This window comes from Furipterus horrens, unplaced genomic scaffold, assembly GCF_987537825.1.
Source record: "Furipterus horrens unplaced genomic scaffold, mFurHor1.1.pri manual_scaffold_5, whole genome shotgun sequence".
In the NCBI taxonomy this organism is placed as follows: domain Eukaryota; kingdom Metazoa; phylum Chordata; class Mammalia; order Chiroptera; family Furipteridae; genus Furipterus; species Furipterus horrens.
This window is the reverse complement of record NW_028327175.1, coordinates 40,322,490-40,339,647: the sequence shown is the minus strand read 5'-3', so window position 1 is coordinate 40,339,647 and position 17,158 is coordinate 40,322,490. Positions and strand designations below refer to the sequence as shown.

The 17,158-nt window shown below is 34.3% G+C and overlaps 1 protein-coding gene across 2 annotated transcripts in view; it reads left to right on the top strand.

The window, feature by feature from the left end:
• Nucleotides 1-17,158, top strand: part of ADAMTS6 (ADAM metallopeptidase with thrombospondin type 1 motif 6) — a 247,161-nt gene that overhangs the window by 85,882 nt on the left and 144,121 nt on the right. For both annotated transcript variants that reach the window (XM_090276311.1, XM_090276313.1), the window contains exons 8-9: nucleotides 10,281-10,324; nucleotides 14,513-14,618. In XM_090276311.1, the coding sequence (XP_090132437.1) occupies nucleotides 10,281-10,324; nucleotides 14,513-14,618 (150 nt within the window). The remainder of the gene's footprint in view (nucleotides 1-10,280; nucleotides 10,325-14,512; nucleotides 14,619-17,158) is intronic.

Below are 17,158 nucleotides of genomic sequence, written 5' to 3'. Positions count from 1 at the left end.
AAATAATATAAAATGAATGAAATAATTTTTCATTGTTTATAAAGCATTTCCATTACATGTTGATGTTAAATATAATTTTTCTTATAATACTAGAAGCTGTGCTTTTTTATAGGGGAGTAATTTATTTTCTAAGCCAAGAACAAACTGTTAATTATTTTATTTAATAAAATCAACTTTTTTAATTAAAAAATATGTATCTTTGCTCTACTGCTGTAGTTGTAATTATTTAAATATTAAAAATATACAGTACGTTTGTTCATCCAGCAAAAGGGAATATTGGGATTCTTGTTATTTGATCCCTAAAGGAGATAATATATTTCTCAGGGTGGCATTTATTAACTAGGTGAACTTTGTATACTCTAGAACCTGACTCTAACCTTGGATATTTCAATACCTGTTTTTGTCAGTATGCAGATCTGTTTTTAAAGATACCCTTAAAATTAACCAAACTCTTGATACTGATCTATGTGAAATCAAAATGTCCCATTCATTGTTAATTTAGAATGAAAAATATACCTGACAATGGACTAGAATAACAAGTAAGCATAATCAGCACACTTTTCTTCCTTGTAGCTAACCCATATGAAAAACTTAATCATAATCTGAAGACCATTTAATTATTCTATGACGAGAAATATAAATATCCCAAGGATCAGAATCCCAGAAAACTCATAGTCATTGTTTTTTGTCATCGCCTCCTTCCTTCTTCTTCTGACAGTCTTATTAGGGCTCTTTTGTAGGTAACTAACTGCTTTTCTTTTGCTGCTTTTAGGATTCTCTATTTGTTTTTAACTTTTGGCATTCCAATTATGATGTGTTTTGGGGTGGGTCTCTTTGGATTCATCATGTTTGGGACTCCCTGTGCATTCACCATTGTGAAGAGTAGTAAGAGTAACCTAGCAAATGGAGTGGAGTTGGTAGATAAGTATTTCTGATGGAGGGAATAGGAAGGTGAAAGTTCATGACGTGGGAGGAAACATGGCATATTAGGAATCAAAAGAAGGCAATTATGGCTTGAGTTTGCAAAGAGGCAACAGAAGCTTCCACTAAGGCTAGAGAAATGGACAGGAGCAAGATCATGACAATATGAATGATAATTCTTAAATTGTTTCACTTCTAGGAATTCATAATAGAAAACTGTCAGACAAAAATATGTAAAGACTTAGTGATGTTCATTGTGATTACATTTATATCAGAAAACTTGGAAACAATTTGTTTCTAACAATAGGGAATTATTTAAATAAATTTTGCTGCATCCATATAGTAGAATTTGATAAAGCCATGAAATTGCTGTGCATATGTCTCTACTGGGGTAGAAAGATGTTCAAAATATACTGATAACTAAAATGCAAAATGCAAACAATGTAACATCCCATTTTTGTGAATGTGTAAAAGTATAATATCAATTTAGTTATTGTAAATAAATATACTATGATTTAGTGACAAAACAAACAGGAAGTTACTTCATTAACCAGGAAAGGGAAAAAGATTGAAATAGTAATGAGGAAAGTCTCAGAGGGCAAATATGATAATCTGTTGAATTGAGATTATTTATGATTACAAAGTGGTGAAAACCTGTTTTGGTAGGCTTTTATAACTTATATATGGAATGTTCAATCTTAGCTAGATAAATATTTTGCAATGAATGGTTTGGGGACAATTTTCCAAGGGCAAAGACATTCCTGGCTTACTATCGCTATGCTTCCCAATAGAAATACCCTACTAGGATGAATGGAAAACTCATATTATGATATGAATAGCCACAGAGGTATTTTGCAAACCAATGGTATATCTCTAGTTTACTCTATGAACAAAAACATGGGCAGCCTGTGACATATGACAGGAATTAGTGGCTAAAAGTACTAGTATTTATTAAGCAAATGACTCTGACATATCTTTGAAAACTATTGTGTAAGATGTTAACAAAATAATAATAACAGATATGCCACCTCTTCAGATAATACATACATGGTTGATCTTAGGTTTTAGGCATTCAAAAATATCAACAAGTAACTTTTTTTCAGATAAAGAAAAGAATACTATGAAAGGTGTAATCTGTGAAGTGGGGTACATAAAATGAACCAAATTATCTATTTATTTGGTATTATGGACTGAATGGTTGTGCCCCCCCCCCCCTTAATATTCGTATGTTGGAACCTTGATGTTGATGTGATAGTGTTAGGAGGCAGGGTCTTTAGCAGCTAATTAGCTTTAGATGAGGTCATGAGAGAGGGGCCCCATAATGGGATTAATACCCTGATAAGAATAGGACAAGAACAGATCCCTCTCTTTCCACGTGTGAGGAGGCAGCAAGAAAGTGGCCATCTGTAAGTCAGCAAGAGACCCTTTATTAGACACCAAATCTGTCAGCATCTTAATCTTGGACTTCCCAGCCTCCAGAAGCTATGAGAAATAAATGTTTGTTGTTTAAGCCACCCATTCTATGGTGTTTTGTTATAGAAACCCAAGCTGCTAATTCAGCCATTGGTACTGAGAAGCGGGGTGCTGCTGTAACAAGTACCTGAAAATGGGCAGCTTTGGAACTTGATAATGAAGAGACCGGGAGAATTTGGAGGTGCAGGCTAGAAAAAGCCATGATTGCTGTGAAGGGACTTTTAAAAGCAGGTCTGGTGAGAGCTCAGAAAAATAAAAAGAGGAGAATTGCAGAGAAGGTTTCCATCTTCTTATAGAATATACAAATAAGTGAACAAAATGTTGGTAGAAATAAGGATGATAAAGCCATTTTGGTGCTGTCTCGGTCAGAAACGAGGATTATGTTATATATTGGACAATGGACAAAGTTCTTGTTATAAACTAGAAAAAACTTGGCTGAATTATGTTCACGTCCTAGTGTTTTATGGAAGATTGAACTTGTGAGGGATGAAATTAGATATTTAATTTAGCTGAGGAGATTTCTAAGCAAAGCGTTGAATGAGTGGCTTGGTTCTTCCTGACTGCTTATAGTAAAATGTGAAAAGAGAGAAATGAATTGAGAAAGGGATTATTGAGCAAAAAGAACAGGAATTTAAAGATTTGGAAAATCTTGCCCTGTTTATATTGCAAAAAGTGAGGAAGCATGTTCGGAAGAGAGCATGAAGGATGTGACTGATGGACCATATCTGATAAGGAGTTCAGTGTGGGTATGAGCTGCAGAAATAATCAGCCATCTGAATAGAGGCAGCGATAGAGATGAGATTATACCAGGAGAAACACTGTCAACCTGGACTAAAGGAGAGAAAGTAAGAGGGACTAAAATAAGGCTGTGAACATGCATTACACCTTCAAAATAAAGGGAAGAAGGATCCCAAAGACAATTCAGAAATCATCTGAGCTTCTCCTCCCACCCCAAGCCCAGAGTGTGTGTCCTTGGATGCAAGCCTTCCTCCATTTGGGTTTCAAAGGACAGGATTGCTGTCCTGCAGAGCGTCATGGAGGGCCCTCACAGAGAGCCATAAGGGCATCACACTGCTGCCTCTGAAGGGATGGGGCCACCCTATGAAGTCGTGGGGAGCGCTGCTTCCCCAGTGGGTTCAGAGTGCAGAGCATCAACCAAAGAGGATTATTCTCCTGCCTTAATATGCAATGGAATCGGCTGTGCTCACTTTTGGGTAGACTTGGGACCCCACACCTCTTTCTTCCTTTTGATTTTTTTCCTTTGGAGCGGGAACGTCCATCCAATGTTTGTTCCACCATTATATTTGGGAAATACATAGCTTGGCTGGTTTTATAGATTCACAGCTAAAAAGGAATTTTGCCTCAGGATGACTTGTACCTAGAGCCTCACCCATATCTGTTTTAGACGGTACTTGGAGGAGACTCTGGGCTTTCGAGTTGATGTTGAAATGAGTTAAGCTTTTGTGAAATGGATTAGGGTTGTTGGGATGGAATAAATGTGTTCTGTTTGGGGCTGGGGGCAGAGGTGAAATGTTATGGACTGAATATTTGTTTCCTCCTCCAAAATCTTAATGAAGTCCTGTTCCCCAATGTGTCGGTATTTTGAGATGGAGCCTTTTGTAGATAATTATCTTTAAATGAGATCACGATGGTGGACTCCTTTTGAGGAAATTAGTCCCCTACTTAGAAAGAAATAGACACCAGAACCTTCTTCTCATGAGCAAGCGCCAGTGAAAGGTCATGGGAACACACAGGAGGGGGTGGGGGTCTGTAAACTAGGAAGTGGGCACCCACCAGACACCTAATCTTCCAGTACCTTGGTCTTGGACTTCCCAGTCTCCAGAACTGTGAGACGTAACTGTCTGTCATTTAAATCACCTAGTCCATGGTATTCTGTCACAGCAGCCCAAATTAAGACAAGTGGTCTTATAATTCTTTTCATTTATCGTGAAGAGTGATAAACATTCCTGTGTATATTGAGTTTAAGTAAATTTTTCCTGCATTATTTTATTACAATTGTTTTATAACTGAAAAAAGTTTTATAAACCTGGTGCCTCTCAGTGCATGTAAAGAAAGCAGAAAATTGCTGTGTTGCTATCATTTGCTTTCCCCACCACATCAGAGGGAACTAAATGAGACAGCACAGTGCCTAGGACATTCGGTTTGGAACTGAATCTGTGACTCAGTGTTAAACGAATGAGTCGCAAAGTGGAGAATTTGATTCATTCTGTTTTTAAACTAAATCATTGAAAGGAATGCTTCTTTGTAATGACCGTTGCTCTTACATAAGAATGGAATGTAGTTTTTGGAAAAGGTTTTAAGAAACCATCCAGGTATTTCATCACTGTAAGGTAGTGCAATATTTTGCAGTCCTTAAAATGGAACTTAATTATATGTTTTGGTCAGTTCCTTTTGATAGTCATGCATAGCCAAAAATTGTTAGGAAATTTGAGTTACAAGTATGCACAGCAGAAAAGTATACCAATGTTACAGTAACAGATATTCAACCAACCTCTCTGACTTTGATTGGAGTCATACATTATGAATTTAGGGTAAGGCAGTGTGACCATGTGGGCATGCATCTACTCATCCAAAGTAGAACCCTGATTTTCTTCAGGTACCTGGCTTTGCGTAGGTGCCCCAAGATCATGATTCTTTGTTCTTTTTATATCTTCCCAGGGGCCTTTCTTATTTTTTCATGAAAAGAAAAGGAAACAAAACAAAACAAGTAACAGTGATAAGGTGTTTTTCTATCCAAATTCAGAGACCAGAGGACCTTTTCTAATCATATTTCAGCTTTCCTATCACTTTTTAGGATTCCAGTGTAGCTTTTAGCCTAGCCTAAGTTAAGGGCTGTTAGCCAAAAGCCTAAGTTTAGGAGCTCCTGCCACATCTGGGCTAGTCAAGATTTTTTAGAGGTTTCTTTGTTTAAAGGGTGATGAGAGCGGGCAGTGGGGAACAACTTTTCCTTAGTCCTTCCTTCAGTTTGTACTACAGCAAGATGAGTCCTAAAAGCACACCAATTTTATCTCTAGGATAAAACAAGATTCTTTGCATTACTTTTCTTTGTAGTTTTTTCCTGAAGAGGCTCAAGTTTAAAGGAAAATAAGGTCAATTATAGGAGGGCAGATAAAGTTGATCGGATAGAGAGTGAACTTGATCCAAGGTAAAATGAAAAAGGGAGGGGTACAGTGTGAGACTTGTGAGGATTAAATGCCATAATGCTGAAAAATGATGCTTAAAGGTAAACAGTGTGAAGACCAGGAGCTATATATAGGAGCTGAAATAAGATGGTTCATACTTGCCTAATTTGAGAAATCGCAATTTAAGTGTAGTATAGCTTGAATTGGATAATTTCTCAAGATTCTTAGCTGTAGAAATACGGAGCTGACAGCAAAGAGAATAGTTTGTTGGAAAGAATCAGATTTATACATGAAAAAGAAGGAAAATTGGAATGACAAAATGGGTGGAATAAGAAAAACACACGCAAAGGAATTTTTAAAAAGGTAATATATAAAAGAACCATAAGTTTATGAAAATATGAAAGTAAATGAATTAAAGCAATTTAGTTTTTAAAAGATATCTCAAATGATTACCTTGAACTTAAGCTGATCATGTTATTATGCACAGGTAACACAATGCTGAGCAAGCACGCACAAGCAATGTTTGGAAAAATATTTGTATTAGTCAGTTCTATATTGAATTGGAAATTCAGCACAGTTGAGGAAATTTACCTTAAAAAAACTTAGATATTTTTAGATATGTCATTCTCAATTTTGATATAAATTTTGATATCCATAAATTACATGGATAAGACTGTGTAAAGTTTTTAGTACATGGCTAAAGTCTGCTCATGATTATAAGAATAGCCTAAAGAACAGCAATCTTTTATAAGTATATACCATGGTGGACATACCATGTATAAATTACTTTTCTTAGTACTATTATCATGTTTTTTTGTCCATGTATTAGGAAGTTATATTGTTTCAAATTTTCACACTGACCTAAGCTAATGTGGTCAGGGAGATTCTTAGGGTAAGTGAGCATTGCTATCAGTTACACTGAAAAGATTTAGGTCAAATTCTATTAAGCATACAAATATTTATTAAACAAACAAAGGGGTACAAAATAGTTCATACTATGTTTGTAGGCTTGACATTCCAGCTCTCTGTTATTTAGGTGCTCTGATAACACTTTGCATGAAAAATGCACTGAATAAGAACATGAACATGATCATATGTTACAGCAGGATTCTGTTACTTTTATATTTGTCATCTGGCACCATGATCGTCCAAACCAATGAGTGGACACACAAGACAGATCTCAGATGCTTTACCTAAGTATGCAGCCTCCGAAGTTTGGTGGGTCCTTGTACGTGTTCATGCAGAATGGGGAGTGCCTTGGAAATATTTTGGCCAATCTATTGATCTGGAACACCACTAATTTCTTTCTTTAATGAAAAATACATTTTCAAAATTTACTAAACATTCATTAGACTACTTATCAATTGTTCTGTGTTGATGATCAGAGACAGGCATAGCTGAAACGCTTTTCTGACTAAATGTTGGTTATATAGAAATGTATACAATAAAACAAAAATTATGTTCTCCCTACTCTCCCACCTCTTCCTTAGATATCCACTGTAATCCTCTCAGACGTTTATCTGAGTACAAACTTAATTTGTGTATGTACTTACATGAACATATTTAAATATATTTTTCTATTTTGCAAACTATATTCTAAATTTCTTTTGCCTGTAGGAAAAAACAAATCTGGTTTGGCATTCAAGGTATTTAATAATCTGACCCCACAATACCAACTCTCTAAATTCATTTTCTGATATTTTACTCTGTACAGCCAATGTTTCAGCCTCTCTAAACTGCTCATGGTTCCCTGAATACACTTTGCCCTTTCCAGACCTTGCTACTTTGATTATTCTGTTCTCTGCCTGGAATGCATGTACTCTTCTGTTTTATCTAAGTTTTAAAAATCTGGTTTAGATGTTATGTCCTAAATGAATGTTTCCTAGTTTGCTATTGTGAAATCACTCCTTCCTCTGTATTTCCATAGGATTTTGTATATAACGACTATGGCAATGACCATCATTATAATAGCTAACGAGTATTGGCTCTACTGTATCAAGTTTAACTTTTATTATTTATTTAATCATCTTTCCAAGTTATTTTATAACTCACCTCCTATGTGTGTTTTCTTAAATAGACCACAACTAACTTATTTATTTTTAGATTCTACTATATGGCACTATACCTGGGCATATAATAGGCACCAAGCAAAACCACATTTGAAAGAATGAACGTAAAGACATTGCTCTTCAGTATTTGGTACTAAAAATAATGCATAGAAAGCAATAATTGCTCTCCCTCTGAATAAAGAATAGGGAAGGATGCAGTGTGAATTGAATGCAAAAGCCAACAAGGAATGGCATGGCTTTTCCCTATAGAATATCCTATAGCGGATTCTGTAAGTACATTTTAGAGGCTTGGGGGAAACTGAGGAAAATGCAAACAGAATTATCTTAGTCTAAAATGTTTTAGTTTGCATTATTTGTTGTTGGCTTAAGCCTTTATGCAAGTATTTTGGTTAGTTATGACAGAATGAAATAATATTCACTAGAAGTATAACATGAAAGGCTTAGGCAAAATAAGAGCAATGAGAGGAGGTGAGAAAAGTCTACGATGACATGAAAATATAACTTGTATTTGTCTGTGGTCTTTAAGCTTTTTGCTTAATTTGCCTCCTAAGATAATTTTGAAAAATGACGTACCACTTTGCATATTTAAAAGTTGATATCTGAAATACTTATTTAATCATAAGCTTAAGTAGCTACAGTTAAAAACATATTATATGATATATATATATGCCTTAAATAAATTTTGTCAAAGCATTGGAGATGCCTGTTTCATTGAATCATGAAACAAGTTTGCCATATAATCTAATTGGCTAAGTCAGTCTTAACTGCCAAACTATTTAGGTAAATCAGACATATTGTCTGTCAATAACAAGCCTGACTTTATTTTTTAGATCAAATGAATATGTAAATACACTCCAGGACAACCATTTCATGTCTGAATTTTAATTGTGGGATGGATATCTAGACTGGTTTATAAGCAGTCAGACAGACTGGTAGAAAGCAGGAGACTTGCCAGGATAAAAGAAGCATTACACCCTTCAATTTTTCTTGCTTTGCTTATAAGAGATTATCCCCCAGGATCCATGCATTCTTGAATTATCCTTTTGCATTATGCTCAGTAGACTTGTACACCCAGGGGGAAATATGCCATAACAAGGTTTGGGATGGGTGAGAAGTATGCTTTCTTTTTCTGTAAAGTAGAAACAGGGAACTTATGAAGGCAAAAGAGGAAAGATAAATTGGTGGCTTGCAGGTGCATTCTCAGACAGATCAGTTTTAGGAAAGGGCACATGTGGAAGCTGAGGATTTGGAACTAGGTTCTGCTTAAACATTTATATTTGGGTTACCCTTTATGAAAAGTCTTTGTTTACATTTTCTTAAAGACAGCTGGAATGGGTTGTGTCTATGTAACATCATAGGCATTACACACTATGATTGCAAGATAAATTGATTGTGACACCCGCAATATACTTTCCGGTGTTTTGGTAAATACACCAAGTACTCTCTCTTGTATCTTACATTCAAGAGTGTACCAGATACTGAAATCTGTTGGTTTTAGCAATTACAAGAGAAGAGAGAGTATAAGTGTGGAATGTCAAAATAGAAAAGTTATGCAAGCGAAGGAGAAATCCCTTTCTTCAAATGTAAGGACACATTTGTAGAGTTTGAACAAGATGAAGATGAAGAGTTGATTAGAGGGGGGAAAAAAAAGAGTTGATTAGAGGATTAATTACTAACCCCTTCTCCCAGTAAGTGGGCTATAACCGTTATTTATTTACAGTAAAAGAGAACTTTTATAACTTGGATTTTTCTGCCGTTTGTGAAATCTTATTCTGTAACTAAAAAGCTTTCTATTTCTAGCCTAAAACAAAGGCAAATAAAAAGTGTCTTTTTAAAGTTATTTTTTATTCTCATGTTAGAAACTGTGTATTTTTGGTTTTAAAAATAAATTTGTAAGGATATTTTTTAAATGCTTAAAAATAACTGTTTATATTAATATTGATTTAGCATTCTAAATGTAACATATTTTAAAATATACAACATTACTTTATGAACTCCATCTTTTGTATTGAATTGTAATGAACACAGCATTGGAATAAGTCTGACCAATGTTAGGAAAGCTTCCCAGTGAGCTATTTGTTTAGGTGTTTATAAAATCACTTTGAATATTTGCATTTTAACTATGCAAAATTGCTAGAATACAACTAGGAAAACTATGCAACACCAATTTTATACCCCTTGCTTTATTGCTCTAGTTTTTTAAAAATTAAATTAACACAGTGGAAAGAACAGTAAATAGTGCCTGCATCTCAGAAGTATAAAATACTATTTGTGGCTATAATAAAAAAATATTCTAGCAGGTTCAAAAGAGATTGGGATTAAAAAGCTACCAATTTGCTCTGTGTAGAAGCAGTAGCAATCTGCAGACAAGTTATTCTAGCTTCCAAACAGCAAGGTAGATGGTTTTATGGAGCTTGCAATTACAAAAATCCACTTTAACCTTTCTTTCTTGCTGGCAGGTGTCCCACTGGCTTGTAGCCAGAGCTGTGAGTGTAGTCAGCCGGCGGTGTCCCCCAGGGTGCTGAAAATGCCAACACTCCAGCTGGCTGCTCATAATTGCACTGGTTGTGGTCTGACAACCAGAGCTCCAAGAAAAAAAATGTGATGACTATATGAAAATATTTTACAAATTTGATCACATTACAAATTTTATCTCTTTTTTTCTCCTCTATAGATATGATATCTGCACTTATAAAAATAAGCCCTGTGGAACACTGGGTAAGTGTCTTATGAAGGAAAGATAGTTAATATTGTCTCTTTGGCCCAATGACTTTCCTCTTCATTATTAATTTGGTCATTTTCCTTTCTGACACATCTGAAATTACTCCTATAAATTGTTAAACCTGATGTTTGTGGATGTGTCACTTACCAGGAAAGAAGTAGAATGATGATTAAAATCAACTTAGAAGATGATTAAAAATCATCAAACAATCATGAGAAGTCAAAAGTTGCCACTCATTTTCACAGAATCCATCTCTGTAATGTATTTTCCAAAAATACCAAGAAGTGTGAGAGCAAATGAAAGCAACCAGTATCTTCAAATTTTAGGCTAGGAAAGGAAAGAGGAGAGAGTTAAAAAAAAAAAAAAACAACTTTGGAGATTCTTAAAGAAGAGGCATAGAGAACAGTATTTTTGGAGGGGGAAGGGTACAATTTAGTAGAAATAGTATATCCCCATAAATTAAGATATTATGGGAAATTTTTAGTACCTGGACAAAAAAAACAAACAGTTTTGTAGAATATTACAGACAGTAGTAGAGAAGACAGGATTATATTTCCTGAGTGCCCCCCCATCATTTGTTTATATTTTAAAGCATTTGTCTAATATTGTAGCATTTAAAAAATTAAATTATATTGCAGATCATAACTTTATACTGGTAAAAGTTAACTGCAAATACAAGTGGGGGGAAATGGTAGCTTTCAAGTAGACTGAATTATTAAGCAAATAGTTATTTTAAGAAACAGAAACTTTTTCTATGGTTCTTTTTAGTGTCATAGAGACTTTTTACAGACTCAGAAGTTAAGCAACTGAAGGTGAATTCTTTAGTTTCTCCGTGTCTCAATTTTCTTATCTGTAAAGGAATAATTGTAAAATCTATTCTTACTCACCTGAGAAGAATTTTTTAAGATCAAATTAAAGTAGAAGTGGGGGGAAAAATATTAACCAACTTCCTGGGGAGTTCAGTGAATCATCTCTTCAGAGATTAAAATTTCTCTTGATGGTTTTACCTGCTTTCCAGTCTTCTACCTCATTTCCCTCAGGGTTTATGGCTAAAGGAGAAATCCCAATTAGCCAAGGATGAGTATTACAGTGGAGAAGTTTGATAGTTAAAAAGCATAATGCAGAAAAAGCTCTCTGCTTAGAGAGCTCACATCAAAAAGATTTTATTTGCAGTGTTTCAGGTTAACAAGGCCAATGTAATCCAATGGAAGGGACCCTGAACTGGAAACAGATGACTGGCTCGGACAGTTTCAGTATATTACCTTTTATAGTTTATTTAGCTTTTTGTAACTCAATTTCTTTATGAAGTAGGAGTAATATCTGCCCTTATGTTACAAGGGTATTGTTAAAATCATTTAAGTAAGAAAATATAAAGATGTTTAGTGAAGAAGTATTATAAAAAACGAACAACTGTTATTATTTAATGTGGAAATTATACTGTTTAGCTTAAGTTTTATATTATTCAAATTCTGTAAGCACTTTCTAAGTGCTTAATTAATTTTAAATACAGTAGACACTAAGCCTCAAAGAAGGTACAAGTTAGAGCTTTTGTGAGGAAATATGTACACATATGTATGTATATGTGTATTTATGTGTATGTATACAAATCATATTCTGCTTTTTGAATATAAATTACTTACATTCAGATGTGTTCTTCATTGGAAAATTAGTAGTAACACTGTCTAGTACTTTTATTGTCACTTTTGCCGAAGTAGATTTGAGGTATTTTTCTACCCTACCTCTCCTTTTATATTTTTCAAAATAATGTGTTCAAGTTTTTATAGTTTATTAATTTCTAGAATCAATGCATGTCAATGCATTTTCAAGCCCAGTGTAAAATTTCCAAATTATAAATAATTGTAAATTATTTTTTATACTCTCTCATTAGTGGAAACTGAATGAGCTACATATGTATATATGTGTTGACCTTATGTGGAAAATATAATATCAGTACAGAATTAATCAGGTTTTTTTCTTTTTGACTGGTCATTCTGGCAACTTACATCTTGGTTTTTATGCTGATTCTTATATATTCTCTTGCTTACTTAGTACCTCTGACGGCCAATTTTAACTTGGCTGAGTAGATTTAAGGGTGCAAACTGTGGCCATCAAACTGAGGAAATCTAAATGACCCAAATAGTAACCAAACCCCTATTAACACAATCACACATATGAACTTTGACAGCTTCAACTTTATAGGAATACAGAAAATGGAGGGGGGTTGTGAAAATGCATTAGTGTTTAAATTATTCTTATATTTTAGTTAAGATTTATCTTTATATTTTCAAAAAGTAGTAGTTATTATTTCCCAAATATGTTCTTCCTTAAGTTGTTCTTTTAGTAGAACTAATGCTTTTATATCAGATACAAAGTATATTGATGTTTGCAAGTGAATACACCTTGGGAAGTAATTGAAAATTCTCAGTTAAAAAATACAGCCACATGGCACATTTTCAGTTAAAAAACAGCAGCAAACAAAAACCTAATATGTGGAATAACATATTTAGAGAAATATAAGAATGTTAATTTAACAATAATTATTCTTATTAATATTTTTTTAAACCCAATTTTATAAAGCTCAAAACACAAATTGTTTCAAGTAGCTTTTTCTTCCCATATCACAGACCCTATTGAACCCAGTAGTTTAAGACTATATAGCATATGGCAAACTTTTTGTTTGTTTTCTTTCTCTCTCTCTTTCTCATGGTGGAGTTTGAAAGTAACATTTATTAAATATTGTTGATTAACCAAAAATGTTAAGCCACCTTGCCCCAACTAGTTCCTCTTTCTACATGCTCTTATTCAGGTCCCAAGACTTGTAAGTGAGTGGACGAGCAGGACAAGGGAAACACTAGTGTTTATAATAACTTTGTGAGGCAGAAATTAACCTCTTCTCTACCTCCTGCCTCTTCCACATAAAACAGTAGGAAAAGTAAACAGTCTATTAGCAAATCCAGCACTACCCTCACATCTGTTCCAATGTGGTTATTATGTGGCTATTTTATATTAGAAGTTCCAGAGAAACAATTTCTAGAGCTTTCTTGTCAGTAAAATTATGAACTAAATAGCTTTTACTGTTCCGAACTAGTGCAACTGGGGAATTGCACCTAGCACAGAACACTATTTATTGCACTCAATGAATATTCATTGATTTGGATTAAAATCGCTTCTGTTATGAAGATAATTATTAATATTTAGGTGATGATAGAAGACTACAAACATATAAAACTTTTTCCTACTTTTCCTTCAATTTCTTCTAAATAACGTTCACCCCCATGTGCATTAAGTATGATTCGGCATCTGTTTCCTTGTAACACATGACATTTTATCTTCTGCATGAAGATTATCTTTTCTAAGACCTGTTTTAAAGTTATATGCTAATTCACAGAGCATGATATTTATTTGGAAGTAAATATTAAAACTTTTACATACTAAAATTCCCAGGAGAAGAATACTTTGAATAACATAACATTTCACTAGTATCAGCGAATTAACACCATAGTTTTTCTTTATTAGTAAAACTCTAATGCATTGAAGGGGGATGGGAGAGGGTGAACTGCACTGAATGTGTGAATGACTTTTCTACCATTACAGCACTAAGTGAGTTGTTGCATCACTATCAGGGCTAATTTCAAACGATTAAAAATATGCAACAACCTCCCATCTTTAACATTTCTCCTTTTCCTCTTTTGCATCATTCATTTTTGTTTTTATAAAAATGTCATTTTAAAAAACCATTTGGGATTCCCTTTTTTTGGTAACTAAAAAGTTGCTTGTATATTTTTATGAACCCACTAAACTTAAACAGATCTCTTTAGAAAAATAATGTGGATATATTTTGCTTTCTGCAGCCTAAAGAATGTTAAAATAGAAATGCTTTCTTGAATTCCCTCCTCTGGCTCAAGTTACTAGGTGGTCCCAAGTTACCAGAAGTAAAATTTATAAATCTAACCCCTAGTCTAGACATTTTCCAGCACTGACTGCAGTTCAAAAAATATTAATGTCTAGCCGGCAAAGTGAAACTCCCCCCAGTGATTTTGCAAATGACTAGAAAGTTAACCTTTTGCCAACTGCTCCTTCTGTGCATGGAGGTTATTAAAAAGAATCCAGGCATTTATAAGTATGGGCTTTTTAAGACTGAAACACCTTGGCTTGACCCTTTGTGTCTCCTTCTGTTTATTCAGGCTTGGCCTCTGTGGCTGGAATGTGTGAGCCTGAAAGGAGCTGCAGCATTAATGAAGACATTGGCCTGGGTTCAGCTTTTACCATTGCACATGAGATTGGTCACAAGTGAGTGAGTTTAAGAAAATCAAAATAAATTTTAGAACGCCATTCTTTTGAGCAAGTCATAACTACTGTGTGGAACACATGTGCTTAACCATATTTTACTGCCTTTTTGTCTCATTTCGGTAGAGAATGTTATCATTTAGGGTATTGGGATAAATCATCTTAAGAACTGGAGACTTGTTAAATAATCTTTCTGATTCATGACTAGTGTCCTCAGAGCAGTGAATACATCACACTTAAGTTTTGTGATATATGTACATTTGAAATAATTTAGGTTTAGAGTGGTCCACTCAACACTTGGTTCCTCAAAGTGGAATTGTTGAAATGATCTATCTTTTCCTCAAGTAATAACACCTATGTATTTTAAAATCATCATTGATACCTCTTCCATAAAATTTACTTTGCATTTTCACTCTTATTAGAGTTTGTGAACATATCTTTTCCCAGGCATAAAGACTGTACAATGATTCCTATGTAATTTGTATTTTCAGGTGTACTTGTATGTCACTGAAAAAAATATTGGTGTTACAAGAGTAGTGAGACATCATCCTTACTACCTTTAGGAGGATCTAGAGTTTTTAATATTTGTTTTAAATAGATTTGGCCAAATACTGTCCTATGCCCTCCCCCTGCCACCCCCCTGACAATAAAAGTGTTACTTTCTTTACTTCAAACAACAGACCTGCTCATGTGGAGGGAGAGAAGTTTGAAAACTTTAAAAGGAGAGTCAAACATTTTTAAGTCAAACAAGCAGCCTGTTTGCAAGAACTCTTGACACTTGTATGATTTAAATTTTACAGCCTGCTTTTTTTTTTTTTTTTTTTTTGGTAGAGAACGAGTGGGGGGAAAAGAACAAATAAAAATGAATGTTTATTATACACTTGCCTCAGAGATCATTCCTGAGATAAATTTTAGTTCAGCTTTTTTTTTAAGAGAGTAAAATTGGGCCAGTCTGTTGCATTATTTGGAAAATTGCAATTAAAAATTTTCCAAATTGGTATTGATTTATGTGTAACTTCAATTAACTGGCAAGTTTCAAACCCGAATTGCTTCAGACATAGGGAAAAGTCAGTATTACACTTTTAATAAAGTCCTGAAAATATTGGTATTCTAGTTTCCATTGCAATAAATAGTACAGGAACGAAAGGGAAAAGCCCTCTCAAGCAGTCAGTTTATCTTCAACGCACTTAAATATAGCCCATTAATGACTGTCATAATCTTATGCAACCAGACCGAATGTAATAGGTACTGTTAGATTCAATTAAATTAAAGGTCAGAACAAGTAACATATAGTACGGATGAATAATGTATGCACGAGAGCACCGTTACTTCATGCAGTTACAAGTTAGTAAATGCCATCATATGCATTGCAAGTCCTCTTCTTGTATGTACTTAAATAGCCGATGTGAGAGTTTATCTCCGTATCTTTTTAATAAGATTTTAACTGAGTTGCTCTCAGGTTTGCTATATTTTTGTTTTTGTTGTTGGCCTAATGTGTAATTCCTTTTCATTTTTCTAAGGTGAGTGGTTTATACCTTATGTAGGAGAATTGTGAAAGAAGTAGAATATACCTCTTAAGATTTATGTTCCTGGGAGTTACTTTATTTCACTGCTAATTCTTGTTTGATAGTGTGAGTGTGACAAACGGGGTGGGGGAGATCCACAAAATGCTTTATAATGAACACCAGAAGAATGCTTCCATTCAAAAATGGTATTAGACAGACTAGAAATTAGCTTTCTTTCTATGTCCAGTAGATTACTATGTACATATCCCCTTTTCCCCAGACAAGTAAACAGGTTGTGTTTAACATGTTATCCTTTTCAGTATGTCAAATTGTAATTTGGTCAGTTAGGGAAAATCTATTTCTTGGATAAAGAGCCCTTTACTTGCTTTAAGGTCTTAGGGTTTAGCTTTGAGGAACTTAGCAAGGTAACTCTAGCACAGTCCATGTTATTAAATACAATGTTTTCCGCTCTTCCTGAAGCAATGCAATAGCTATGATAAACAGACCAAGCTTACTTTTCAGAAAAAGTAGAGTGAACTTTGGTAACTTGTATCACTTACTAGGATGCAATGTGATGACATCTGCAGATTTATCACACTGAAGAGTACTGGACCATAAATTACTAAAGAGCATCCCTGCTGAGTCATTAGGCTCTGTGAATATTGCCTACCTTTAAAAAAATAGTGTAGAATATAGTTTTGTACCCAGTATATGCTTGTGTAGGGATATAATACACATTTTAAACAGCTATAGGATAACTTTTTTCCTTGGCTGGGCCCTAGTGACCACTTTTATTTCTCTCTATGCCTTTGTGAAAATAAGAAGTTAGTTTTCTTGTCAAATGAAAAATTGAGGTTTATGCTATTTTTAAATGACATGTCTAGCTTTAATGTAGGCTATAAGCCAAAAGCACTTAATGAAACTACATAGAAAAGAATGTTCTTTGAAATATTTTTTCATTAATTATGGAGTTACCATAAGTTTCAGAAGTTGAAAATTATGGTGTTGCAGAGGGGTGTGAAGAATTCAACCAAACCT